An 18,583-nucleotide genomic window follows, 5' to 3' on the forward strand; every position below is an offset into this window, starting at 1 on the left:
CTTAATAGTATTCAAGTTGTGAGTTAAGATAAGTGCCTTTGTTGCTGAAGTGCATGTTTTATCAGCTTTCTAATAACTGCAATGTTGGAATTTTAAATAAAAAGTAAATAACACTTTTCAATGTAATTAAAATGGCACACTATTAAGGTTTGACTTTCTTTTTTGAAGCTCTGTCACTTGTGTACAACAAATATTTTTTAAATAGTATCACAGAATTGTTGCAGCACATAAGACCATTTGGCCTTTGGTGACTCTGCTGGCTCTCTGTAAAAGCTGCTCAGCTGGTCCCACTCTCCTGTCTTTTCCTTGTAGCCCTGCAAATTTTTTTCTCTTCAGATAATTATCCAATTCCCTTTTGAAAGCCACAATTGAATCTGCCTCTACCACAATCTCAGGCAGCGCATTCCAGATCCTAACTACTCACTGCGGTGTCCTGACCCTCTGCCAATGGGAACAGTTTCTCTATCTACTCTGTCCAGACCCCTCATGATTTCGAACACCTATAAAATTTCCTCTCACTCAACCATCTCTTCTTGAAAGAGAACAGCTCCAGCTTTGCCAATCTATCCTTGTAACTGAAGTCTGTCATGTCTGGAGCCATTCTCGTAAATCTTTTCTGCACCCTCTCTAATGCCTTCACATCCTCCAAGTGTGGTGCCCAAAACTGGACACAATACTCCAGTTGCAGCCAAACCAATGTTTTATGAAGGTTCACCATAACTTCCTTGCTTTTGCCCCTACTTATAAAGCCCAGTACCTCATATGCCTTATTAACTGCTTTCTCAACATGCCCTGCCATCTTCAAGGAGTTCTGTCCATATGGCCCCAGGTCCCTCTGCTCCTGCAACCCCTTTAGAATTGCATCCTTTATTTCATATTGCCTTTTTTTGTTCTTCCTACCAAAATGTATCACTACATGTCTCTCTACATTAAATTTCATCTGCCATGAGTCCACCCATTCCATTGGCCTGCCAATGTCCTCTTGAAGTTTATCTCTATCCTCCTTATAGTTCGCAATACTTCTAAGTTTTGTCATCTGCAAATTTTGAAATTGTGCCCTGCACACCCAAGTCTAAATCATTAATACACATCAAGAAAAGCAGCAGTCCTGATGCAGACTGCTGGGGAAACCCCCACTATATACTTTCCTCCAGTCTGAAAATCAACCATTCAGCACTACTGTTTCCTGTCACTCAGCCAATATTGTGCCTGTGCTACCACTGTCCCTTGTCTTCCATGGGCTTTAAATTTCCTGACAAGCCTGTTATGTGGCACTTTATCAAACACCCTTTTTAAGTCAATGTATATCTCATCAACCATCTCTGTTACTTCATCAAAAACTCAATCAAATTAAACACTATTTACTCTTAACAAATCTGTGCTGGCTTTTCTTAATTAATTAATCTTTATTTGTCCAAGTAACTGTTAAAGTTGTCCTGGCTTTCCTAGCATAGACGTTGAGCTGACTGGCCTGTAGTTACTGGGCTTATCCTTGTACCCTTTTTTGAACAGGGATATAACATTTGCACATCTCCAGTCCTCTGACACCACCCCTGTATCTAAGGAGGATTGGAACATTATGGACCGTGCTTCTGCAATTTCCACCCTTAATTCCCTTAGTATCCTTAGCATCTGATCTGGTTCTGGTGATTTAACTTTAAGTACAGCCAGCCTTTCTAATACCTACTCTTTTTATTTAAAAAAAAATCAATTTTAAGCCCATCCAGTGTCTCAACTACCTCTGCTTTCAGTCCAACTTTGGCAGCATCTTCTTTGTAAAGACAGATGCAAAGTTGTCACTTAGTACCTCAACCATGCCCTATGCGTCCACTTGTAAATCCCCTTTTTGGTCCCTAATTGGCCCTGCTCCTTCCTTTTACCACCGTCTTACCATTTATATGCCTATAGAAAATGTTTGGATGCCCTTTTTTATGCTGGCTGCCAGTCTCTTCTCATACTCTCTTTGCTTCTCATTTATTTTTTCACTTCCCCTCTGAACTTTTATATTCAGCCTGGTTCTCACTTTTATTATCAACCTGACATTTGTTATATTCAGCTGCCTTCTGCTTCATACTCTTTCATCATCCAGGGAGCCCTGGATTTGTTTGACCTACCTTTCCTGGTCATAGGTTGGGTACAGTCAAGCTACATCCCTATCTCTGCTTTTAAAGGAAGCCCACTGTTGACTTACAGTTTTGCCTGCCAATCATCAATTCCAATTTACCTGGTCCAGATCCGTTCACTCCATTGAAATTGGCCCTCCCCCCAGTTAGTTATTTTTACTCAATTACTTTTTCCTTTTCCATAACTAACCCAAGCCTTAAGATACAATGATCACTATCCCCTAAATGTTCCTCTACTGATACTTGATACACTTGTCCCACCTTATTCTCCAGAACCAGATCCCGCAATGGATGCTCATATTTTAGTTTTTCGAATATAATTTTCATTTGGTCCTAATTCTAAAACCCAACACGAGACTGTGTACTTTTTTCAGCATTGCTTTTGATATGGGTGTTCAGTCCTTTTTTCATGTAAAAATTTAATTGACTTGAATACAATAAATCCTGTTGTAACTTTGTATGAAAATCTTTTTTATAGGGGTCAGGTGGAATGATCAACAGTCACAGTTTCAGTTCCAGGGCATACTTTTTCGATAATCCAAGACGGTATGATAGTGACGATGATTTAAGTAGAAGCAGTGGTTCTAGAGGAGAGAGAGGAAGGTGGGTGAAATTGCTTTCCAGAGATGGAGATCTTCAAATTCTTAACCATTTTATAATGATGAAAGTAGTAGCCTTCTCCAGGAGCATTCTTGAGGTATTGACAATTGTAATCACTGTAAAAGTATTTTAGAGCTAACAATTTAAAAAAAAAAAAAAAAAAATTTACTGTGGGGTAAGAAGCTAAAAAAGGAAATACTCTTTAGTAGCACCGTCTTGGAGCCATCTGGGCACAGATAATTGTCACCGTGTTCCTGCATATCTTGACTCTTTTTTTGCAGATTGTCATCCAGGGAAGACCTACTTGGTTCTGTCATGTACTAGACAAGTCTGGTTAGAGACTAGCAGATTAGTTTTTAAAGTGTTGTGGAAAATTTTCCACTTTTATTCCACTAGATGTCTTTTTTTTAAAAAAGACAAAATTGTAAACTACTTTGAGGAGGTGATTCCTTTTTACTTCAGGATGTATGATGCTGCTTTGGTAATTCTTCAAGATTTGCAATTTGAGGCAGTATAGGGAGGTTCAGTTGCCAGAATGGTTCCAGTCACAATGAATTTAATTCGATCTGAGGTCTGAACGTCAAGACAATTCCTGGGCAATCTATTGTGTTGAGTTGACTTTCTCTACAGCAATAACTACAATTTCATAAACATCTTGGACACCATTTAAAATTTTAACCTTTTTTCATTCCTGACCAATAAGAGTAATAACAAATATTTCAATCCAAGTTGAATGTGAAGTAAATGCTTAGAATATATTTTCCCAGCCAATCCATATTGCTTATGATATGGCTTCAGGAGGTCTATGATGCTGTAACTGAAGGTATCTGTCCATTGTCACCAAGTTGATCATGTGATGAGGTGCTACTGTCAGTCTTCAAAAGAAACCATAAAAATAAACCCATTGGTGAGGGAAATGCCACAAAGGAACTAGGAACTAAAAGCAATCAATTTCAGGCCTATGTCCCAAAATTCTCAATATTATAGCACTGCTTGAAAGATCACCTAACAGGATATTGGCAATCATACCAAATCACTAAGATCAAAAAATTAGCACATGCAATAGTTAAAAAGAACAGGTGTGCAGCAAATTAATTGAACATGGCGAGTGATTTAGGTTGGATCTTTTGATGTCTTAGGATGGCACTAACAGACAAGATGGACAGCAAGCACGGCCAGTTCAAGGAATTGTTTGTTAACATCATGACATGTCAATGTCATCATATCATTAGTATGTTATACAAATCAATTACACTGCTTTCCCTTTTCTAAAGAAAAGTATTTTTCTCTGCAATGAACTATATTTACAAATCAAGTTTAATAACACATTTACAAAGTCTTTCTAATCTCCATACAGGTTTTGGTCTCTTGGTTTCGGTTCAGCACTTAGAAAAGATCTTGTTCCTTTCTCAAAAATTTGTACTTCAGATACTGAAGTCTGAACTGGTTCAAACTCTGACATGAGCTCATGATTAAGCAGATCATACTCATGTTTTGGTTCATCCCTTGCCTGGATCATATGATCTACATGGACATTTCTCACTTTACCATCAATCCCAACCAACTATCTTTTGGTTCCACATTCTACTACCTTTCCCACATCCCACTTGTGTGACTTGATGGGGACTCAAAATACGAACATGTTCACTCTCTGCCTGAAACTGCATTCTCTTTTGTTTGCGTCAAATTGACATTTCTGACTAAACTGCTTGCTTTCAATTTCCAACTCAAGTCCCCGGGTCCTGATAAACTTTATCCTAGGGTCTTAAAAGAAGCGGCTGGTGAGATAGTTGATGCATTGGTTTTAATTTTCCAAAATTCCCTAGATTTGGGGAAGGTTCCATTGGATTGGAAAATAGCCAATGCAACTCTTTTATTCAAAAAAGGGAGGGAGGCAGTAGGTGGGAAACTATAGGTCAGTTAGCTGAACATTTGTGTTGGGGAAAATGTTAGCTATTAAAGATGTTTATAGCAGGGCATTTAGAAAAAATCAAGGTAATCAGGCAGAGTCAACAAGGTTTTGTGAAAGGGATGTCATGTTTGACCAATTTATTGGAGTTTTTTGAGGGAGTTACATGCTGTGGATAAAGGGGAAACAGTGAATGTACTGTACTTAAATTTCCAGAAGGCATTTTTAAGGTGCCACATCAAAGGTTATTGTGGAAAATAAAAGCTCATGGTGTCGAGAGTAACATATTGGCACGGATAGAAGATTGGCTAGCTAATGGGGAAACAGTCGGCATAAATGGGTTATTGTCTGGTTGGCAAGATGTAACAAGTGGTGTGCCACAGGGATCTGTGCTGGGGCCTCAACTTTTTACAATTTCTATAAATGACAAGGATGAAGGGACTGAAGGTATGGTAGCTAAATTTGCTGATGACACAAAGATAGGTAGGAAAGCAAGTTGTGAAGATGACACAGGAGGCAACAAAGGGATACAGATAGGTTAAGTGAGTGGAGCAAAGATCTGGCAAATGTGGGAAAATGTGAAATTGTCCATTTTGGCAGGAAGAATAAAAAAGCATATCTAAATGGTGACAAATTAGAGTTCTGAGATGCAGAGAGATCTGGGTGTCCTCGTGCATGAATCGCAAAAAGTTAGTATGCAGGTAGAGCAAGTAATTAGGAACGCTAATAGAACGTTCGTTTATGGCGAGGGGAATTGAATACAAAAGAGTAGCTTTATGCTTCAGTTATACAGGGCATTGGTGAGACCAAATCCGGAGTATTGTGTACAGTATTGGTCTCATTTCAGGAAGGATGGAAATGTGTTGGAAGCAGTTCAGAGAAGGTTTGCTGGACGACTACTTGGAATGGGCGGGTTGTCTTTTGAGGAAAGGTTGGACAGGCTAGGCTTGTATCCGCTGGAGTTTAGAAGAGTAAGAGGCGACTTGTTTGATACATAAGATTCTGAGGGGTCTTGACAGGATGGATGTGGAAAGGATGTTTCCTCTTGTGGAAGAATCTAGAACTAAGGGTCACTGTATAAAAATAAGGGGTCGTCCATGTGAGACAAAAGAGGAGACGTTTTTTGAGGGTCATGAGTCTTTGGAATGCTCTTCCTTAAAAGGTGGTGGAAGCAGAGTCTTTGAATATTTTTAAGGCAGAGGTAGATAGATTCTTGATGAGCAAGGGGGGGTGAAAGGTTATTGGGGGTAGGGTGGGATTGTGGAATTGAGGTTACAATCAGATCAGCCATGATCTTGTTGAATTGCGGAGCAGGCTCGAGGGGCCGAGTGGCCTACTCCTGCTCCTAATTTGTAGTTTTGTGTGTAACTTTAGCAGTCAAGTTAGGTGGGACCAGTCTCAAACGTGACCATAAACTTCTCTTCCAAAGATCAGCAGGTGTACGTCCTGTTGTGGAGCGAGATTGTTCTATACTTCAGCAGAAAATCAGTCAATTGGTATTTTATGCTGCATGAGTGTTCAAATTTCAGTACTTGTTTCTTGAATGCTTCTTTAACCTTTCTGGTGTACCTTTCTGGTGTATCTTTCCGCTGCTTCATTTGATGCCAAATGATGAGGAGTGAGGGTGTGTTTGCCGTTTTGCTTCATGAAATTTTGGAACTGAGCTGAATGAAATTGAGACCCTTTATCTGAGTTAAGCTCCTCTGGTAGTCCATGACCAGCAAAAATAAACCTCAACTCCTCTATTGTCCATTCAACATTGGTGTTTTGAATTGTCTGCTTTACCCTGATCCACTTTGAGTGCTCATCAATGAGTACTAAGAAATTGTCACTTTCCTTCCCACAAAATTCTATATGAACTCTTTGAAATGGTTGGGTCGACCATGACCATAATTGCAAAGGAGTTTTAGGCAGCTTGTTTCTACAATTTTGGCAGACAGTACATTTATTAACCACTGATTCTAGGTCACTGTCTAGACCAGGTCAATAAACACACTTCTAGCTATGGGTTGCATTCTCACTATTCCTGTGTGTTCAGTATGGAGTTCTGCAATAATCCTATTTCCCAAAGAACTAGGTGCTACCCCTTTGACCCCACTTAATGCAGCCTTAGTCACATTGTGACGATTGTGGAATGGCTTCAGTTCCTCATCTGTACACTGGTCAAATTTCTGTCCATCCATTCAATGTCTGTTCATAGACTCTTTTCAAAACTGAGTCCGAGTTTCAGCTGCATTTTCAGTTGCAGTGATTGGAAAGTCATCTATTACTCCTATTGTGAAGATTGCACCTTCACAGCCTACTTCTGAGTCTTCATGCAGCAAATGGGACAGTGCGTCAGCAATAGCATTCCGGTATTCAATGTTGTAGTCATACTGTGAGAGAAATTGAGCCCACTGCTGCACCCTTGATGCTGCCATTGTTGGTATTGCAGACTTTGGTGTGAGAATAGCTATGAAGGGTTTATGATGTGTTACTAGCATGAAATTTCTGTCAATCAAAAACTGGTGAAAATTTTTGATTCTGATTCCAAGTGCTTCCTTTTCTATCTGCGTGTAGTTGTGTTCACTCTTGGTCAGGGTCCGTGTTACCAATGCTATGGACTTCTCTTGACCATCATCCATGACATGACTGATCGCTGCTCCAACTCCATAGATGGAAGAGTCATATGATAGCTTCAGGTCATGATTTGTGTCATAATGAATGAGTAGTGCAGCACTAGTCAAGCTTCTCTTGCATGCATGCATAAGCATCTTGTAACATGGGAATGGCCTAAAGCACATCTTCAACAACTCTTAATGGAGCTAACACTGTTGCGAGCTCAGGCAGAAATCAGGTATTGAACAATGCCTAGAAAAGAGCTAAGCTCAGCCATCATTTGGAGCATTGACTACAGCCTCTTACTTTTCTTTCACTGGCTATGGTATTTCGTCATTAATTTTTCAGGTCACGGGACACCACCTCTGCACGAAAGTATAATTGCACCTTTTCAACTTTTCTCATTTTAATCATTAAGCCGTTTTAACACTTCATTCAACACTTGAAGATTCTTTTCCTCTGTTGTGGTCGCAGTCAACATATCATCCTGATTACATGAGCAATGTGGCTCTCCTTGCAAAAATCCTAACCATTGTAGTTTGGAAGATTTTTGGAGAAGACTTCACACCATAGGGCAGCTTCATGTAGGAGTATAACCCATGTGCGTATTTAGCATGAGATACCGCTGACTCTCCCAATCCACATTGAACTGTGCATAGCATGGGACAAATCCAACTTCATGAATAGCTTGGATAGCTTCACATACAAATCTTGAGAGATCTTTGGTGGATACTGCTCATCGTCCACTGCCTGTTTGATTGTGACTTTGTAGTCTGTGCATAGTCTTATGGTTATGTCTGACTTGGGCACTACTACAATTGGGGTTGCCCAATCACTGATCAGTTTTCACAAGCATACTATTTCTTGCTAGCTTCTTTAATTCCTCTTCAACCTGGGTTTGAGAGCATAGAGAACTTGCCTAGCCTTGCAATATACCGGTTTTGCAGCAGGCCAAATTCGAATGTGCAATTTCTCTCAAATTATACCTTCATAGCTATCCTCAAATGTTGCTGTAGATATTTATGACCATGTGAGAAAGAGGTGCAGGGGTCCCTTTCAGCCTTCACCCGGTCTTACTGTAACAGGGTTTTATTTTTAAACAGTGTTTTGAGCTCCCCCTTCGTGAATCCTTATTTACCGCTTTCCAATTATAAGGCAAAGAAACCAGCACAAACGGGTTTTCTAAGTTTAAAGAAGAAAAGTGACATTTATTCAAATTAAACTTTAACTCTAATTCAGTTAACGCCTATGGATACACGGCATGCCCACACTAGCATGCATACGTGATACACACATGCAGATATGGACAGAAAAGAGTAGAAGAAAAAATAAAGTGGAAAAAGTTTGAGACAGTCTCTGAGGAGGGTTTTTTTGTTACTGTGCTTCAAGCTTGCTGTCGAGTCCTTGGCTGAAGATATGGTCTTGCTATGCATTGGGGCCCAGTATTCTTCTTAAACCTTGCTCACTGTAGGAGACTTTTCTCTCTCTTGGTTTTCATGTGGCTTTAGTAGGTTTTGGAGTTCTGTGAGAAAGAGATGGGAGCAGACAGAAGGAGAAGAGGTCTTTTCCAGTCCAGGAGCAAAGAGCTTTCTGCCAGTTCAAACATTGTGTCTCCAATTTAAAACTCCCCAAGTTGGCCAGTAGGGTGGTCACATGACCCACTGGTTTGACCAGGTCTGTTTAGTGTATTGGGAGCAGGGGATAGCTCCCTTGTTCCAAAACTGTCTGCTAATATGCAAAAATATCTTTCTGGCCAGGGGCCTGGCAATTCCTTGTGACAGGCCTTCTCTTCTTCCCATCAACAATTTAAAGTTTAATGTCCATGTTGTGAAATTAATATGCCTCATTCTTGGCAGGTGGGGGCCTGCATGACACATTCAATAGCTGATCTTGGTTGTCTCAACTTGGAAAACATGCTTCCAGTCAGCTTATGAAGCCTGTCTTTGCCCAGTAGCATTGGTTTGTTGCCATTCTTGCTACAACATTGGATAATTTGAGGGACTTGCCTTATATTGGACATTGTACTTCAATAGGTTTTCAACTGAACTGTGCTTGATTAGAAGTACATCACTGAATTTGTGCTCATACGTGTCTCTATTCACAGCTGCAGATTGCTCCAGTATATCGATTCACACGTTGATGTACTGTTAATTTACTAACGCTCCTTTGTACAAAAGTCTGTCATTTGAGTGATTTCTAGTGTGCTAAATGCGATACAGCCCTAGCTCCCCTTCACTTAGGCACTCTGGATTCACCTTCAAGATTGTGAACTCCCCATTTGGGATACCAATTTGAATGAGTTCCCTTTTCTGCTTTAACCTTCGCTCAGCAAGCAGTTGCAATGTGGCCTTTCTTTTAGCAATTAAAGCACTTGGCATTTCTGTACTGTCAGGTTTATACCATGTGGTTGCACTTGCAGCAATAACAAGATGCTAAACTGCTATCACTAGCACTCTTCTGACTGGGTGTCTCCATTTTAAGCTTGGCATAAGCCTTCTGATTGTGGACAGAAGTTATACTAGTCACTGGCATTGGTGAAATTCCTGAGCATTCTTTGCCATCTCTCTAGAGAGAGCAATCTTACACGGTAACTCAAATGTAAGATTTTGTTTACATAGTAACCTTGGATTCTTTTGTTCACCAATCCACACACACACATCTGTCTCATAATGCAAGAAGCTGCAAAAGTTGCAATGTAATAAATTCTTCAATGCTGCAATATACTCACCAACTATTTCACCTACTTTTTTGATTTTCTGGTTCCAAATTTGTAGCTTTCTGCTTAAGGTTGAAATGTTCCTCCAACATGGTTGTTTTGAAGGGCACATCTTTTGCCTTGTTGGGAGCAAGAAGGTTTGTTTAGTGTGCCCTAGACTTCCGGACCAATTTCCATTAGCAAAATTGCTTTCTTGTGCTCAATAATCGCCTCATTCTGAGTCTTGACCTCTTTACTGTCACATTTTTGAGTTCAAAAATGTTGGCTCTGAGAAACGTGTGCATTCTTCTGAAATACGAACTGCATGGTTCTCGAGCCCTCATGTTCCTAGCCTTCTACTGTGGGTGCAGCCATATTGTCATGTTTGCAAATTCACAGTAACTTGGTAAACCCTTCCCTGCGGCTGTCTGTAACGGTGGTGCCTAAAACAGTCTAGTCGGTGGTTGAAAATATTCTCTTACCCAAATAAACACTTTGAAACCAATGCACACTGGGACTCTGTGGCATTCCAGTCAACCGAGGTGGTAATTTGAGGCTCAGACTTGGCACAAACCAGCCAAAATCTCTGCCATCTGAGCCGATCGATCATAATAAGCTGGCTACTCTTGTTTGCTGCAATTCATACTGCTGTCTGCTGCCGATATTGACCGACTTTTATCCCATCCTCATCTCCATTTTCTGCAATATATTGGGGTGGCACTACCAGGCAAGATGAACACCAAGTTCAAGGAAGTGTTTGTCATAATGTCATCATATTAGCATATTATAACAAATATATTACAAACCTGAGCTATTTTGACAATTAATATAAAGAAGACACTGGCCCCTATACTTGCTGAAATTTCACATTGTGAGCTGAAAAAGGAACAGGGTTGTGGGTCCTCTTAGCGGCCTCCAGTTCCCAAAAATGTATTACCTTGTTCCTCAAGTGTGATTTGGACCTGTTCTCCATGCACCATTGCATTTCTGTCCTCTGTGCCACAGCAAATTAACTAACTGATATTCCTGTTACGCTACTTGGGAGAATCAAAGTCAGGGTTTTCTCATTATGCTTGGCCTGAGGAATAATTGGTTGGATGTAGAATCCTTTTGTTGTATTGACAGAAGTTAGGATGGAGAGTGAGGTAGCAGATCCTTGTTCATGTGGGGAAACTGCTTGCATGTTGCATCTGGACTATTCTGGAGAAGCTATTGCATTGGGACAAAAATAATTTGTGACGCATCACTAGCTTGCATGGGTTGTGATTTATGCACCAAACTAATGGTTGTCTGTGGTTGATACTGCTGTTTAGCTCTGATGCTGACTGAGAAAATAACCTGCAGTTAGTAAGGCAAAAATAGCAGTCATTTGTAGTGGGATTAGTCATGATCTGCAGCTATGTACGAAACACATAATTATAAAGCACTGAAGGAGGCTAGTTGTGCCTGTGCTGGCTTTTTTTTTTTAAAAAGCTGTCCAATTAGTTTTGTTTCTCTATCCTTTCCCTATGGCCTGCTGGTTTTTATCCAATTCCCTTTTGAAAGTTATTGAATTTCCTTCTGCCACCCTTCTCAGGCAGTGCATTCCAGATCGTTATAATCTCACTGCATTAAAAATTTCTCCTCACCCCTGGTTCTTTTGCCAATTACCTTTTAAATCTATGCCCTCTGGTTGCTAACCCTTCTACTACTGGAAATAGTTTCTCCCCTTTTTTACTCATCAAACCCTTCATGATTTTGAACATCACTATTAAATCTTCCATTTAAGCTTCTCTGTTCGAAGAACTATCCCTGAAGATGATAAACTGACAGAAAAGAAAAGCTATTAACTAATTACATTCCATAATCTATAAGTAAAAATTCATTAAAACGGTATACAGAAGATGTGAAATTTATGTCATCTAAAATTCACCAATTTACCTTTGCTTCCATTCCTGTGTTCTGTACAATTCAGAGGTTTGTGAGCCCTGTTTATCTTCGGATGAAGAAGAGTACATTCAATATACTAACTTTTTTTCCCCTCCAATTTCTTCTAATGACAATAACACATGTTTGGACACCATTCCACAATTCAGTTGCACTCTGAAATTTTGCCTAAATGGCTGTTGATTATCTGTAAGCTTAGACAGCAAGTGTTGGGCAAAACTGTGGAACACAATCTCATCCTTGCACATCAACCCCATGTCTTTTCGAGCAGCAATTGCTGAACAAAGCAGGATCCCTGTCTGCTTTTCTTTTCATTTCCCAACCAAGGGGCCCTGAAGCTAAAAATAGCAGTTTGCTTTCTGTTTTCCCCACCCCCTTTTCCCTCCTAATTTTGCTTCATTCCACCTTAAACATTGATTCAGTACAAGATTGAAGTGCTTTGGATGCTGGAAATCTGAAAAAAAAAACAAAAATGCTGGAAATACTCAGCAGGTCTGATAGCATCTGTGGAGAGAGAATCAGATTGAGTAGTCCTCACAGTTAACGTTTCAGTACAATAATCTGTTTTCTCTCCATAGATGCTGCCAGACCTGCTGAGTTTTCCAGCATTTTGTGTTTTTTTTTATAGATTGTGTTTTCACATTGGTGACCATTCATCAAAACTTGGAAGTGTTTAGAGATGCAACAGGTTTTTAAGCAAGGCAGAGAAGAGGGGTGGGAAGTAGTGGAGGAAAGAGTGGAAGGTGGGAGAGATTAAATGACAAAAGGAATGATTGTGTAAGGTGAAAAAAGATGGTAATGGAATAAGTAAAGAAACAAGATGTCTAGAGGAAGCCTATCACCCTATCTCAGACCTTCCAGTTTGTTCTTTTCCTGCCTCGCTTATAAACTGTTGCACTCTAAGCACTCCAAGTTCTGACGAAAGGTCACTGACATGAAACGTTAACTCTGTTGCTCTGAGATACTGCCAAACCTGCTGAGTATTTCCAGCATTTTCTAATTTTTATAGTTGATTCAATATTGTTTTTCAATTATCACTTTCATATTCTTAAAACACCAAAAATTATCCACTTCTAAACTTGTACTTTTAGTACTAGTTGTTGAGTCACTGACTAGCTGGAGTAATCTATTTTCCCTCTCGTGCCCATTCAAACTTGATTTGTTCCTTTCTTCCTAGTGAAAACCGTTCTGGTTGTTCAAATCTAACTTTTTCTTTTATCCCTGGTATTATCCTATTATACCTGGATTCACTTTTTCCATGACTCCATATTCTTTTGAGATGCTCCACTCCACACAGTACTCCACCTGTGGTTTAGCCAATGTCTTGTATAGATTCACCCATGTTTTTGTACTCAGTTACTCTTATATGTACATCCACAATCCCATTTTCCTTTTATATAGGTGTTATCCCCACCTGCCACCCTGCCTGTAAAGGTCCATATATCTGCATCTTTAGATCGCTACTTATCCACAGTATGAAGAAATCAGTCCTTTTTGGCTTGTATAATTGTTCTTTACTAACTGAGCCCATGCGGAAGCCTTTTTTAAATGTGATGAGCTAACTTGGACAAAGAATGGGAAGTGGAAAAACTTGCCCAGTAATACTTAAGACAGATATCTATTGGCAAGGTTAATGTTCAATCATTTGGCCACTAAACTTAAATGTTATGTTTGTCACCCTCGTGTTAACAATCTCCAAATAGATCTATTATTAATTGAAGTGCTTTCCTGAAGTCATGTATTTAAAGCAGGTCATGAAGGCAATAGCAGCAAATAAAATGTTTAAGTAGTAGATAGGTAACAAAACCTACAACACAACAGCACATGTAAACTGATTTCATTGTAATTTTGTTTCCTAGTAGCATGGAGGACAGAATAGCAATTCTCAGCTACATTGCTGCAGTCTGAATCTATCCAAGTGCCATTAAACACACCCACATCATGAGCAAAATAGGAATTTTTGTATTTCTGATGTATTAATACAGTATCTCAATAGCAAATCTTGCATGAAAAATGAGTGGACCAATTGGCATTAGAACTTGTGGCCCCATCACTGATATGTTTGCAGTAAGCCCATGTTTTAAAAAAAAAAAAATTGCATTTATTGTAATATCCTTCATTTCTTCTTTCACTTACCCTCCACAATAGATACAATACTTGTTACAGCAGATGACTCCTCGGAAATTACCCCTTTAAAAGTTCAAGCTTGCAGCCAGCATTCTGCAGTATACCACACCCACAATGGTTTCAATTTACGACAGCCCTCCCTCCGTTATCTTTCTATTAGCAGCAGCTGTGTGATTGTACTGAATTTTTCCTTTTGACTTTGAATCCTCTGATTCTGCTAGCAGCCATTTTTGTAAACTTTTTTCTTTCCCCACCCCCACTGTAGGCAAAATTTTATTTATGTAAAAAAGAACAATTTTTAGTATTCTCCAGTAGAAAGCGTTCTTTACTCTTAAGAATTTTCACATCCTTCTCCATTCTCATTAGAGCTGAATGTCAGCCCCTTTTAAAGCTAACTTGTAGGTGACGCCAGCATTGGCATTAAGAATTTTGTGCTTTGGGTATGTGCAACAGATGACCATCAGAAGTGTCCACATTTGCTTCCCTTCACATGACTTTAAAGAATATGAAGCTAGCTCATAATTGCCTGTTGATTGTGAATGCCAAAAATACTGGATATTAATCCTCCATAAAAGACAGTGTTGTTGCATGATTCCCCTGCGATATTGAACAAGACCTGATGAGTCAAGTTCAAGTAGATCTTAAAAAGCAAAAGTACTCTGGATCGTATCCTGATGGACATTGTAATTTGTCCTTTTGTCATGCTTTAACCAGCACCAGCTAATTCAGACTATGAAATATTTGTATGACTGGAGTTAGGGCATTGAGGTTTGATTTTATCCAAACAATTGAATAATTTTGTCTTTTGCTAACTTCATCCGTATCCTTTTGTGGTCTTTCCCTTCAATCCACACAATTCTGTGTTTGTTGCTTATGTTGCCTGTTCCCTTCCCATCATCACTGTCTCCAACCACCGCCCCCCCCCCCCCCACCCACCCCCAAACACCCTGTCAGAAATCAGATGGGTATCTGTTCATGATTGATATCTCCCTCAGATAACATGTTCCAATATCAAATGTTCTTGATAAGGTTTTGGATAAATCAACAGTTATAAAGTCTTTTCATGGCATGTAGTTACAGCTGACTGGAACTAGAATCCCCCCTCAAACTAGTTTCTCCACTTGTTACAGATCCTCCACTTCCATTTGTCCATATAATGCCTTTTGATTCATAATCTAACATAAAATTCTAGTTCTGCCCTTAGTCCGATGTCCCTTGTCCAAATGAATCTTGACAAGTCCCTTATCCAGGCTAATAACTTTCTTTGCCCACCCCTTCTTTCCCCACCACCTCCGTGAAAGTTTATTTTTAAAAAAGTCAAATGGGAGAGCGTGTGAAAAGACTATCAAACATACTATGTAAAGTTCTACCAGAAAGTGGAGGTGCCATCTGCACAAAACTAATTGGAGCAACCCACTTTTTTCACATAGACAAATCTTGTACACAGGATTTCTTTCATCATCTGTAGTCCAAAGACTTGCAGGTTGATGGGCAATTTACAATGGCCAATTTACCCCTAGTGTAGGTAGGTGGTAGGAGAATGGTGGGGATGTGGTAGAGAATATGGGATTAATGTAGGATTAGTATAAATGGGTGGTTGTTGGTCAGCACAGACTCGGTGGGCCAAAGGGCCTGTTTCAGTGCTGTATCTCTAAATAAAATAAATAACTATCAGAAGGTAAGGATGTAATTAGTAGCCCAGAGAGACCTGTCTCCAGCTAAAACAATGAGGGTACCATGATAACAGTAAAAGACCTTTTTGGCAATCTTTCCCCATATGACATTTAAAGGGGCAAATGACTGTTGCCTGCTTCAAATCAAATTGTATTTTCATGACTATTCATTGATACCAGCCAAACTGCTTAAAACAAAAAGGTAAGTCCATCAAATTAGATGATTGAAATATTGATAGATTTGGGTTGACTGTTAACAAAACTTATGCCTTTCAGTTGAGAGCAATTTTTAAAGAAAATTGTAAATGGATATTAAGATAGTCAATGCTGCTGATAAAATTTTGACTTTTTAGAAGCTGAAAAGTTGCTTCCAACTGCCGGTTTAGTAAAGATTACCCAGGAAAATAGAGTTTGCCATTTCTTTTACATCAAAGAGCTGGAGGTTTGTACCCTATAGTGGGTTGAAGAGTTTAGAACAAATTGATGGGGGAAAAAAGTTCAAGATGAGAATCATTTGGGCAATATGTTCAGACCAACTACTGGATCTAAAGGGTATATCTCTATCAGAATCCCAACCAAGAGAAACACAACTGGCTGTCATTTTATATGTTTTGAGATGTTAATTTCAAATGGGAAAATGTAGTAACGCCTGCTCGCATCCCCTCTCTTTTCCCCCACCCCCCATCCCCAAAAAAGTGATATTTTTTGCATCTCTATTGACTTATCCCTTAACCTGATTTGCCAGTTCACTTTAGCTAGCTCTGCTTTCATGCCCTCATAATTGCCCTTAATAAAGTTTAAAATACTAGTTTTGGACCCATTCTTCTCTCCCTCATGACTGAATATTGCATTCAGTTTATGATCACTGATACCTAGGGACACCTTAACTATGAGGTCATTGATTAATCCTATCTCGTTGCACAATACCAGGTCTAGTATCGCCTGCTCTCTGGCTCCAGATGTATTATTCCAAGAAACTATCCCAAAATCATTCCATGTACTCCTCATCTAGGCTACCTCTACCCATCTGATTTTTCCAGTATCTATGTAGGTTAAAATCCCCCGTAATTATCACTGTTCCTTTCTGATAAGTTGCCATTATTTCTTCCTTTTATACCCCATCCTACAGTGTGGTTAATGTTAGGTGGCCTGCACACCACATGCCCAAGTGACTTCTTGCCTTTACGATTTCTTATCTCTACCTAAACTGCTTTGACATCCTGATTTCCTGAACTTTGGTCATCTCTCTCTATTGCACTAATACCATCATTTAATTAAGAGCTACCCCTCCACCTTTTCCTAGCTTCCTGTCCTTCCTAAATGCCATGTACCCTTCAATATTCAGGTCCCAAACTATGTCTCTGTAATGGCTATCAGATTGTACTTATTTATTTCTATTTGCGCACTCAGTTCATCTGTTTTGTTTAGAATGCTACATGCATTCAGATACAAAGCCTTTAGTTTGGTCCTTTATTATTTTTGTAACCTCTAGCCTGATCTGTTGACTTACTCTTAGATTTGTACGTTCTGTCCCTTCCTGTCACAGTCTATCATTTCCCATATTAATACCTTTCTCTCTTGCCTTGTCTCTACTCCTTGATTTACCATATCTTCCCAAATTTGATCCCTTGCCCCCACTATTCAGTTTAAAACCCTCTCTACTCCCCTAGTTATGCAGCTCGCTAGAACACTGGCCCCAGCACGGTTCAGGTGTAGACCATCCCAACGGTACAGTCACCACTTTCCCCAGTACTGGTACCAGCGCCCCACAAACCAAACCCACTTCGACCACACCAGTTTTTGAGCCACACATTAATTTCTCATATCTTATTTTCCCTTTGCCAATTTGCACGTGGCTCAGGTAGTAATCCAGAGATTATTACCTTTTTGAGATTCTGCTTAATTTGGTGCCACGTTCCTCATACTGACTATGTAGAACCTCTTTCCTTGCCCTTGTTACAACTTGACTGCTTAACAAACCTCAAAGATTTCCACTTGATATCCTAAATGTCTTCACATTGGGCTGAGTTTTATAGGGGCCTCGATGTCTGGATCCGTGGTGGGGGTGGGGGGCATGAAGATTGCCCCGGATGAGGCCCGCCACTAACATAGACACCGGCAGGGCTTCTGATCTTGGCAACAGTGAGATCTCGTGGCAGTCCTCTGCCACATGGGAACGGGACTGTCATTTAAATATCCAAATTAATTTAATTACCTGCATTAATGACTTTCCTGTTGCCTCCTGAAGTGCCGCCGCGATCTTCATCCCAGCGGCCAGCACTGCCGTGCCTTCAAATCCCTGTCTGGGGAAACGAGGTGCACCACCTGTAGAGAGGGGGGAGGAGGCAAGTTTCTCAGTGCGGGGGTGGGGGATGGGTTGGTGGGGTGGAGCGGCAAAAACAAATGTGATTGGTTGAGGGGATGGTGGGAAGGGGTGAAAGAGGGGTAAGGGCGTGATAGAAAATTTACTTTTCTGGTGGGTAGAGGACAAATAATAAACCAATTATTCATTGGGGAGGGGTGGGAGAGGGAGTTGGAAGTGTGAATAAAACTTTAATTTATTGGAAATCCTGTCACTCTAAAACCTGAACTGAAGGGCTGGAAGCCCTTTACAAATGGCGCCTGCGCAGTCATCGGCGGGAGGGGGGGGGGGTTCGCCCCGGCTGTGATAATGAGCCGCTGCATTTAAGATTGCAGTGGCTCCGCGGAGTGAAAGCCACATGTTTAGGCTGCTACTGTATTTGGCGACAACATAAAATCCAACCCATTGTATCTGTACCCTATCTGGTTTAGAAAGCCATGGATTCTTCATTTTACCCAGACTTGATTTCTGACAGTAATGCTGTCACTAAATGTGCAAGAGCTCTTGAATCATGTTATATGATAGAGTTAATGCTCTGCCTCATCAATTTTCAAATAGCATATTGTTCTA

General features: G+C 40.1%; 1 protein-coding gene across 4 annotated transcripts in view; it reads left to right on the forward strand.

Moving 5' to 3' along the window:
• The window catches only part of gpr137c (G protein-coupled receptor 137c), a 53,993-nt gene that overhangs the window by 30,363 nt on the left and 5,047 nt on the right, over window positions 1–18,583 (forward strand). For all 4 annotated transcript variants that reach the window (XR_010975693.1, XM_068039126.1, XM_068039127.1 and 1 more), the window contains exon 6: window positions 2,602–2,726. Coding sequence is in view for 3 of the 4 variants with exons in the window: in XM_068039126.1 (XP_067895227.1) it covers window positions 2,602–2,726 (125 nt within the window). In the remaining variant the exon portion in view is untranslated. The remainder of the gene's footprint in view (window positions 1–2,601; window positions 2,727–18,583) is intronic.

This window comes from Heterodontus francisci, chromosome 9 (assembly GCF_036365525.1).
Source record: "Heterodontus francisci isolate sHetFra1 chromosome 9, sHetFra1.hap1, whole genome shotgun sequence".
Taxonomy (NCBI): Eukaryota; Metazoa; Chordata; class Chondrichthyes; order Heterodontiformes; family Heterodontidae; genus Heterodontus; species Heterodontus francisci.